Genomic DNA, 11,448 nt, shown 5'->3' on the forward strand with positions numbered 1-11,448 from the left:
AATCAAGCACTGTCCCAACTGGAGATGCCTCCCAGTCACGCCACTCCAGGTGCAGAACAATATGTCCTTGACTCACAGAGAAAGAAAGACTGTTTTGATGATATCTTCACCACCCTGTACAATACCCCCCCCCCCACACACACACTTTCTCATAGCAATAAATGTGCCAGGCCTGACAATTGGCCTGTAAGACCATCTTGGCCTGGGGCTTTGCCTGGCTTCATTTTTTTATTGGCTTATGATATTTCAAAAACAGTTATCAGTTCATTGATGCCTCTGGGTTTAGACAGCAGTTGCCTTCAAAGATATTCATCTATTTTTGACATATCAATCTCCTGTCTTTTGTATAAATGTGAATAGAAATTATGAAAGGACTTTTTACTGTTCAATGTCTGTTATTATATTACTGCCTACATAAATGTTTACAATCATTGTCTTTTGCTTTTCCTTTCTTAATATATATGCCAACCATCTCCCTGGTTTATTTTCAAACTTGAAGTGTCTTTGTTGTGCTTAGTTCAATTTTGTTTCTATTTCCTGTACTGTTAACATAGACAATAGTTGTAAGAATTTGATTATGGTATAAAACTTTAAGATCCATGGGTGTCTTTTGCAATTGAATTTCTTTCTGTCTCATTGCATCCAATATCTTTTGTGCCTTTTTCCTGTTATTTTTTTCTTCTCTAAATGATTGTGTTGTATAAAATAGCCCCTTCTAACCTCTTTATTAGCATTCAATACTGTTGTTAAGCTTGTCCTTTTACCTAAGTTATTCTCAAATTACTCTTGCAGTTTCTTTTTGGTCTTTTACAATCCTTTCCTTTTGTAGAATAGCTTCATTGAATCTCCATCTAAAACTCGAGTTCTTTCCTCTTAAAACCAGAAGCACATGATTATGATCAGAAAAAGATTTAGGCAGAATGTCCACTTTCAGAATTTTATTTGAGAGATTTTTAGATATCCATATCATGTCAATCCTTGAAAAAGATTAATGTCTTTCAGAAAAAAAAGGATATTCTCTGATATGTCCATTGTCCATCTTCTCAAAGGAAGTCTTCGATAATTTACCCTGTCAGGGTTTAATCCCCTTGATGGATGCTCTACCCAAAGCTGGTGTAGTCACTTCATTCCAATTCCCCATCTTAAGCCAGTTTCCACATGAAAAGGGCAGTAACTGGTCCATTAAACATTTTATAAATGATTCTATCAACATTTGACCTATATACACCCACCATTAATGATTTTATTCCACTGCCTTCAACTTCCACTACTACAAATCTATCATATTCATCTGGTAGCTTGGGTTTAAATTGGGATTTTATATATAAGACAACTCCATTGCTCTTTTTTACACCAGCTGATATAAATTCATCTCCTAGTTGTTTATTTGTCAAATATTTCTTACCTAGTTTCTTGATATGTGTTTCTTGGATACAGACTATATCAACATTAAGTTTCCTCAGATAATGAAAAGTTTTCTACACTTAAAAATGGGGTATTTCCTCCACTAATATGCCATGTGATAAACTTAACCTCCATCTTTAAGCAACATAGTAGATTATTGTACAACTATCTTGGCCACATCTTCTTCTTTCCCTCTTTTTCTCTCTGCCATGCTGTCTTCTTCAATACCATCCTTTTAAGCTTGCTCAACCATTGATTTATTTTCTATACCCATTTCTCCATGTCGAGCTGAAATTAATTTATGTTTGATCAAAAAGTCTTACGCTGTGGAATTCAGTCTAAATCTTTGTTCATGGTAGGTGAGTATCACCCTTTCCAACTCATCCTAGTGGAATATTTTTTTATCTGTTTCATGATGTAAGTAAGGAATTCAAAATGGAATTTCCTTCTGAACAATAAAATCTATATTTTCTATTCTCAACCTGTGTTTAATATGGCAATCCAGAACATGATCCCTTATTATTCTTCTTACAAAATGAACTAGAACATCCCTTGGTAACTTTCCTCTGAAGGCAAATCAGGATTTTATTCTGTAAATCTTGTCCAAATCGATTCCCATTTCTTTTTTCTCCTTTATTAATTAACTGGGCCAAGGCCTTCACCATCCTTCATCTTTGTCTTCTCCTGGTTGTTCAGGTATTCCACAAAATCTCAATTGGGATTCTTCAATCTGAGCTTCCAGTTCAGCTTCACATAAGGGCTTTGTCTTTTCCAATTTATACTCCATATAATCTACTCTGGCTTTCACTTTTTCATGTCTCCTTTCAGACATTGGATTTCTTCCCAGAGTTCCCTTGCTGATGAATCAAACCTTGCCTCAAACTTTCTTGTGTCATTTTTAATTTGGTTACGTGTTTTTAACATATTCTCAGCCATAAAAGGCTTTAAGAGTTCTATATCTGCTGATATTTGCCCCCCACCCTTTCCTGTCCTATATTTCCTTCTTTCTGGCTCAGCTGATTCAAGTCAAATATTGTCCAATATCAAAAGAAAACTAAGACAAGATGCTAATTAAGAACTATAGGCCCATGTCCTTGTTAAATGCAGACTACAAGGTATTCACTTCAATAATAGCAAAACATATAAAAGGTTCCTAGACAAGTTTATACACATGGGCCAAAATTGTTTACTACTTAAAGGACAAATAAAAAATAATATAAGAATAATTCTAGATATCTTAGAATACTAGGAGAAACATAGTGGAAACACTGTTATTTCCAGAATGGCAAAAACATTCAACAACGTTAATTGGGAATTCATGTTATAACAATTGAAATATATGGAATTTGGTGATAAATTTTTAAACATGTTTTGGGCGATATACTCCAACCAAAAAGCAAAAGTAATAGTGAACAGAGAAGTGGCCAAAAAGTTTAAAATTCAGAAAGGTGCAAGGCAAGGGTGTCCTTTATCTTCTTTGTTATTCATATTATCTTTAGAAGTGCTAACAAGGGTAATTCGGAAAGAATCTTAAATTAAAGGTCTAGAAATTAGGAAAGAAGTCTATAAACTGCAACCATTTGCAGACAATTCAGTTTTTATCTTTGAAGATCCACTAGAATTGGGTAAGAGGCTGATGGAGGTATTAGAGGACTATGGGAAGGTAGCAGGATTGAAAATCAATAAAGATAAAACAAAAATGATAGTCAAAAATATGATGGAGCAGCAGAGGGAGGAATTGGCTAAGGAAATAAACATTCAGATTGAAAAGAAAATGAAATATTAGGAATTTATATAATGGCAAGGTGCACATCAATCAAAAAGGACAACTATGTTAAATTATTAAATCATATAAAACAAGAATTGGAGAGGTGGAAAAATCTGAGACTCTTTCATGGGAAGGATTGGAGTGATCAAAATTAACATTCTTCTGAAATTATTATTCCTGTTTCAAAACATCCCCATAAAATTAGTTTAAAAGTACCTTGGAAATCTGAATAAAATAACATGAGAATACATTTGGCAAGGGAAGAAACCCAGGATTAAATTTTAACTTTTGCAAGATGTAAAAGAAAGAGGAAGATTCAGTGTACCAGAATGGGAATTATACCATGAAGCAGCAACACTAACCTGGGTAAAAGAATGGATTGATTTAAAAAATAATAGATTGTTAACACTTGAGAGCTGTGATTTGCATTTAGGATAGCAGGCCTTCCTGTGATATGAGAACCAGATAGCACATCAATATTTCCAAAGACCCTTCATCAGACAGGCGTTATTAAAAACATGGAATAAATTTAAGAGGAAAATTTACAGTAAGGTACCCCTTTGGCTATCAAAGCAGTAGTTCATCCCAATCTTATTAATGAGGAAAAACAGTTTACCTATAAAGATATACTAGCTAAAGAAGGGATATTAAAATCGGGGCAAGATTTAAGAGAACAGGGGATAGAACTGGAATGCTGGTCTTATCTCCAAATCTAATCATGGTACTCGAAAGATATGAGAAAGTGAATTATTAGTGGGGAGTTAAGGGCAATAGACAAGATCCTTTTGGGGACAAATGATAAATTGTTAAGGAAGATTTACAAATTCTTATTGGAATACAAGATGGAAGAAGACCAGGTCAAGGAGGCAATGGCTGCATGGGTGATAAACTTTGATTATAATATACATTTGCACAGATGGCAAGAACTATGGGAAAGGAACAGGAAAATAACATTGTCAATACCATATAAGGAAAACCTATAAAAGATGTTTTATAGGTGGCACCTTCTGCCCGCAAGAATCGCCAAAATGTTTAGAAATTCATCGTCAAACTTCTGGAAATGTGACCAAGAACCAGGCACATGATAACATATGTGGTAGTCATGCCAAAAAGCCAAAATATAGGACAGAATATCCAAAAGTGATTGTTAGAGATAACCGAAGAGGAAATAGATTTCACACTAGAACTATTTCTCCTGGGAATTATAAACTAGAAATACAACAAAAGGGTTATCTTTTTAACTATAACACATTATGATGGCAGCAAGAATGGTCTTTGACCAAAATTGGAAAAACAGGGAAACTCTACATGAATATGAAATAATTAGGAAAATCTTGATCTGCGCTGAAATGGATAAATTGACGTGGGATTATGTATGAAATAATAAATGTGAGAATATACAAGAGAAATATAAACCAATACAGCTGGAAATAGGTTACTTATTTTCTTTTATGTAAATACGGTATGGATCAAATGTTAAAAAACCAGGGTGGTTACAATGTATAACCCTTTGGAACGAGCTCCCCGTGGAGATTCGTACCCTCACCACCGTCCAGGCCTTCCGCACAGCCCTTAAGAACTGGCTAGCCCGTCAGGCCTGGGGACAAGGATAGCCGCCCCTCCCGAATGATGAATGTATGTTGCTTATTACTTTTATTATATGTGTCTACGTCATTGTTTGTATTCCCCCTTCCTGATTTTATGTGAGCCGCCCTGAGTCCCCTCAGGGAAAAGGGCGGCCTACAAATGTTAATAAACATCTAAACATCTAAACATCTAAACTGAATATTTTAGCATGCATGGCATAGATTCTGCCAGGACGGTTACACTGTGTCCAACGTTTTAATTCATGTTTAATAAAAAACTGTTTAATTAAAAAAGAAGTAAAGAAATAATGATTTATTATCACAGATCAAGTCCAGGAATTAAAATACATTTGAAGCGAACACACTCTATTGAGTAAAAGGCATATGGCCAGCTTTTGAATTTGCCCCAAGCTTTCAAAGTGATGACTACAAGTGAATTCCGTCTGTCCAATTTTTTCAGAAAAAAATCATAGACCTTCCATGTTTAAACAAATTCTTATTTGTATTTGACTACACTTCTTCTTACACATTCTGCTGCATATAAATTAAGATGACCAGGAAAGAGAAATTGACAATTCACATTGAATCGATACATTTAATCAGAGCTTACCATAACATACTAAAATATGTCAATAAATGTCAATCGATTAATTTGGGCTGCAATTTATGTTTTTATAGACCCCAGTTATTTATTCTCCAACATGCAGATATAAAACATATCAGTCAAAGATAAGATTTCTTAAAACTTTCACTTCATGAGCTGGTGTTTATCGTTCAGTTCAGGTCTCATCACAATGATAAAACACTTGGGAAGAAGGATGCAAACCAATAAGCCAGCACTGGAGGAGATCATGGAGAAGATCTCCACAGCCAAGGTATATTTTCCCCTTGTGATTAGATAGGTTGGAATAAAACACAACCAAACACTGCAGAAGACCAACATGCTGAAGGTGATGAATTTGGCTTCATTGAAACTGTCAGGTAAATTCCTAGCAAGAAAAGCAGCAGAGAAACTAAGGAGAGCAAGAAAACCCATAAAGCCCAAAACACAGTAGAACATGACAGAGTCTTCATTGCACTCAAGGATGACTTCTTCAGACATTATCTCTGCATCAATATCTGGATATAGTGGGGATGTTATCAGCCATGCAGCACAAATACATATTTGAACAAGAGAACAGGATAATAGAATGAAACTGACCATCTTTCCCCCCCACCCATTTCCTCAGTCTGGAACCAAGTTTGGTAGCCATGAATGCTAGAACCACAAGAAAGGTTTTGGCCAATACACATGAAACCGCCACAGAAAAGATGAGGCCAAAAGCTGGTTGTCGAAAGAGACACACAATTGTATTGGGCTCCCAACAAATAGAAAGACACAAAGGAAACATAGGAGAAGACAAACTAGGAGTGTATAAGTGAGATTCCGGTTGTTGGCTTTGACGATGGGAGTTTCTTTGTGTTTCATGAAGATTGTGATTACCATAGTTATCATTAAAGAAAAGCAAAGAGAAAGACCAGTCAGACTGATCCCCAAACGTTCTTCATAGGACAAAAAGGTGATCCGCTTTGGAATGCACATATTTTTGCCAGGATTTGGATATTGATCTTCTGGGCATGGAGAGCAGTCATCTATGTCTGAAATAAGAATGCAGGTGAATTAGTAGGAATTATAGTGCTGTGCCATCATGGCTTAGTCCTATTATTTTTGGAATTTTCCTACCTTTCTCCTGTGATATTTTCCCCTCTGCACATCGATGGCAATCATAGCAACGAAACAACTTTCCTTCTTACTTGGCCTTGCTGTGTCCGGTCTCACAAGGATCATTACACAAAGATAAAGGTAACTCCTACCAATGAATGAAGAAGAATATTTTAAAATATGGATAGGAAAGGAAGTGCTTGGAGAGTTACTGGGGAATCAACAGACTAAAAATGAAGTAGCAGCATGACATAATTTTACAAATAATTGCCCTGAAATTATAATTAAATAAATATATGTAGCGTTCATTAATCACCATCTCCCTTCAAAGATAATTTGTATGCTAGTTAGTTAAAATTGGTTTTCTCAACTTCTGAATTTTGATGTCAGCAAACTTTTGAGATCTAAAGTGCTGGTCTTCAGCTTTTATTTCAAAACCCTGAAAACCATTGCCCATAACTAACAGGGAGCCAAGAAAGTATATTTCCTAATATACAATACCAAGAAGTTTTTTTTAAAAAAAAGTCTTACTGGTATCATTCCTTTTCCAGGAAATTTGTACCTAGGTTAGTAAGAGATGGTACTGTGAGACTTCAGTCAATAAGATATTTAAATAAAGGCAGAGAAATCTAGATTCAGAAAACTAACCTGATTAAAGCCTACTGGCCATGTGATGGAATTTACAGAAATATTGAAGAACTTGTCTGCTGGAGCTGTGGGATCTACCACTGCAACTTTGACCCTAGCAAAGGATTGGTTTGGGAATGTGATCCAGTTGATAATATGAAATCCACCAATGAACTCTCCATTTTTATCAAAGGAGATCTGTTCACCAACACTGTTGTTGAATCTGACATTTCTCAGAAAAGAATGAACCTGAAACGCAGAGGCAATCAGAGAGGAACAAATCGAAGGAGGGAGAAATAATTCATTTATTCAAAGCATGCATATGTTAATTAAAGAATTTTTCTTTAAACAAAGACAAGATAAAAAACTTTTTTGTAGTCCAGTATCATATAAATAACATCACAAACTTTCTAAAATACTGATAGAGATTACATATCAGATTTCTAAAATAAAAATAACATAGAATTGCACAATAAATAACTAGCAAAAAATAAAATTAAGCTCTGTGGTTTAATTGCAAAAGCTATTTAAGCCAGATCACATCTGATAAATATATAATGAATACTAGGATTTATAAAAGTGCCATAGAATTGCACTTATTTCACACGCTAGCCAGGTTATATTCAAAATGGTACAAGTTAGGCTTCAGATTTAAATGAACCCAGAGCTAAGAAGTACTTTTTTTTTGAAAAAGAAGAGGAACTGGAGATCAAATTTCCTGCATTTGCTGGAATAAGAGAAAGCAATGTAATTCCAGAAAACCATCTACTTCTGCTTCATTGACCATGCTAACACCTTCGATTATGTGGATCACAACAATCTGTGGCAAGTTCTTAAAGTGTTGGGAGTACCTGACCACCATAACTGTGACCTGAGAAGGCTAATGTCACCTCTGCCAGATTCAGCTTGGAACCTCAAAGGCTTCCTACTGTGAAAATCAGGCAGAGGTGGGGAGTGTGAAAGGGCAATAAAGCTGTATTTCTAGGTGATGGGAAATTGGGAGGGGGAATGACAGGTAATAAAGACAGAACAGCCAGCTCTTATTTGTACCAGCATCCCAAGGTGAAGCCTGAGAAATATGTGGATTATCTGCAAATATTTCAGCATTATCTGGTTGGCTGGAAACAGACTGGTCACAGAGATGGAGGAAGAATGGGCTATGCATGAAGCTTTTTTGTATCTTGCAAGCACAGAAGAATTCAGAGCTGGCTTCACATTACTGCAACCAACATCTTTAATAAAAGAACCATTTGCTTTAACAAAATGGAGTAGAGGGTCTTTCTTTCCTCTAGGGATCAGATAGGGGCAGGTCTAGCACCTGCATGCCAGCCAAGATGCAACCATTAGAACCTGACATGGAATAGTTGATTGCTTCTAAATAGGGTAAGTACAACAAGGCTATATATTGTCACCTTAGTTATTTAAATTACATGGAAAGTACATTTTCCAATTTCTTTTTTCAAGTAAACATTCAATGAGATGGTTGCAGAGGTGGAATTCAGCTGGTTCTCTCCAGTTCAGGCGAACCAGTAGCAATGGCAGGTTGTGGCCACCCACCAGTACAAAATGCGAGAGCACTGCACATGCAAAGAAGGTGGTGAACATGCTCTGACATGGCACATTTGCTCATATTTGTGAACTGAAAGGGAAGGGAAGGGAATCCCACCACAGGATGGTTGGATAATGTCACCATCACAATGAATTTTAATCTTGGAAGACAGTGGAGAACATCTCGCTTTTGGATTTTCAGACATCAATATCCCTGGAGAATAATCTTTGCAAGAGTTTATACACCCCTATTGAAGCTACAGCTAAGGTGGTTTCTGTACCACTCTGCCACCACACTTGATTGTGAAAATATTTCCTTCTTTCTTTCATCATTGTTGATTTTCTAGATTTGTATAGAGAGAGAGATTGCAAAGCATGTGCCACAGCATAGACCGCATTGTAAATATTGTAACTCTGACCACTCATTAGTGTTTCAAATACAGATGTGGGAAGAGTCTCAAGCCTCTCCTGTCCAGTACATTTATTCTCAGAGGTTTCAGTTTTTGAGTTTGAAAAGAAACAATTGAAGGCTTGTTTCCAAAAATCTTTTAGAAAATAATCATGCTGGTTATTGTTGGGATTCGAGTTCTGAAGAAATTCCTGGAATTCTGGGACCTCCTTTGTGTGAACTGCAAAGGATAAAACACCATGCAGAAAATTGATATCCCAAGATTTATGAACGGCAATTGATGTGTAATCTGTCTGAGCAGTTATAAACCAGATCTTACTCTTCTTTGGTACATCCTCCTGAAAACTGGAGGAAAGTTCTCAGAACTGATAAGGACTGAGTTTCACCATATAAGATTATCACATTGGCTGTGCTGTTCATGAGAACATGGTATATATGTAATCCTTCATCTATGGTATCAGTAAAATCACTGTAAAAAGCTATGTTTGGTAACTCTGCTATGAATTCAATGCAGATGCCATATTCCAAATATGTGGGGATCATCTCCTGGAGGAATTTTTCTCCTTTGTCATCTTTTACTATAAGAATTCCAATCCAGATCCATCTAAAATACAGCAATAACTGCAGGAGGCCCTTGCGTTGGTGGGATTCATTTGGAAACATTTGTTGGAAGAAAACTGCTTGAGTCTCTTTATCCATGACTGGAGCAGAGCCATAGGTCAACTACAGAAAGGTAAACATATGCAATTGCAAAGGTCTATGTGAGCCTCTGAAAATGGGTACATTTGATTTGAGTATTTTGCTATTTTTATATACTGAAACATTACGTAACTCTTTGTGTTGATTAGGAAATATCAACCAAGATGTCACTCTTGAAGTATCAGTAAATACATTTTTGTGGAATCTATTGTGAATATTTCAAATTTGAGCCTTAGTTCAGTACCTGGAATTTGCTATGTCAAATAGCTTCACCATCTATTTAGACTTAGATTACTCATGCTATTATGCCAATTTTTCAAGCAAAAATAATATCTACTTATCCGAAAGGTCTCTCCTTTTTACAGAGCGATTCATGTAGATGTTTAGTTAGTTATGATAGAATGATAGTGTATATCTACATCAAATCTTACCTGAGGAACTTTTAGATGCACAGCACACTTCCCATGTGAAGGGAGATGTCAGGTGCCCCAATGACTGCAGCCAAAGTATTTGTAATCCCACACTTGTAGTTAGAGATGAATTTTCTCTGAGTTAAAGGTAGAACCATTGAGGCAAAGTAAGTCCAACTTGGATTAAAAATGCTGTTAAAAATGTGGAAGCCCAGCCCAGTTGATTAGAATATGAGGATTTTCATTAATCTGTTTTATTGTAAGGATATGCTGGTAATTCTGAAAAACTATTCTATAAAACAATTTTTAAAAATACATTAAGAGAGCTCTGTTTCACATTACGTTCCTTGCAATCCTTTAGAACAGTATATTTTGTGGAATGTGTTTAATAATTCTAATTTCTGTGTTATAGTATGTGAGAATGGTCACTATCAAAGCACAGCTTTTAAGAATAGCTTATATTCCGAAGGAAATTGCTACATTTTGGTTCCAGAAATATCGATGAGAAAAATCATCATGGGAAATAGCCATACATGCCCATTTATTAATAGATATTTAGATGTGATTTGTTAAAAGTGGAGGTTTGATCTCTATTTCAACTATTTTGGAAACTGAATTGAAATATAATTTTACATAAAATAAATCTAAATAAATTCAGGCAATGCTATTAACAGCAACTCCACAAATACTAACATCTTCCATGAGTGCCTTTTTTCTGTGTAAAATACCTCTGTCTGCAACAAGATTGGAAGTATATCAGACTGATATGCCTTCTGGAGATGTTTTTCAGACAAAACTAGAGAGAGCAACATACTATCAAACCAACTCACAGAGTTTTGGAGCTCCCAGCCATTGATTGGAATAGGATGAGGACAATAAATACATTATGCAGTGTCAGTTGCTCATATTTTCATGGTCCTATAGGATTTTGAAGACAAAACTGACTAATTTAATAATGATAGTATAACAGTCACATATTTTAACAACTTCAAAATTTGTGGATTTGCAGACGCAGGAACACATGAGCCACACAACAAAAATAAAATCACTACATCTAGAAAGCGAAACGAAGATGGAATTATGTACATGTTTAAGGGCATTTTTTCAATTCTATTCTGTTCTGTTTTGTTCTGTTCCATTCCTTTCCGTTCCATTCCATTCTATTCTAAAAAATATTAAGGCTGTCTGTTTTTCATTATGATATTTTACGTGTTCAGTAATGTTTAAGACAGTCTTCACAATATCTCTTAGCTGCCTTTTTGGCAGAAAGCCCACTTGGTCTTCATGTGTAGACT

The 11,448-nt window shown here is 35.6% G+C and overlaps 1 protein-coding gene across 1 annotated transcript in view; it reads right to left on the reverse strand.

Moving 5' to 3' along the window:
* Nucleotides 1-9,743, reverse strand: part of LOC116521756 (vomeronasal type-2 receptor 26-like) — a 28,733-nt gene extending 18,990 nt beyond the window's left edge. Inside the window, exons 1-3 of the mRNA XM_032236416.1 lie at nucleotides 9,364-9,743; nucleotides 6,553-6,608; nucleotides 6,164-6,396 (exon numbers count right to left, since the gene is read on the reverse strand). Coding sequence (XP_032092307.1) covers nucleotides 6,164-6,396; nucleotides 6,553-6,608; nucleotides 9,364-9,743 — 669 coding nt within the window. The remainder of the gene's footprint in view (nucleotides 1-6,163; nucleotides 6,397-6,552; nucleotides 6,609-9,363) is intronic.
* Nucleotides 9,744-11,448: the final 1,705 nt, after the last annotated feature.

Source organism: Thamnophis elegans, chromosome Z (assembly GCF_009769535.1).
Source record: "Thamnophis elegans isolate rThaEle1 chromosome Z, rThaEle1.pri, whole genome shotgun sequence".
NCBI classification, from domain to species: domain Eukaryota; kingdom Metazoa; phylum Chordata; class Lepidosauria; order Squamata; family Colubridae; genus Thamnophis; species Thamnophis elegans.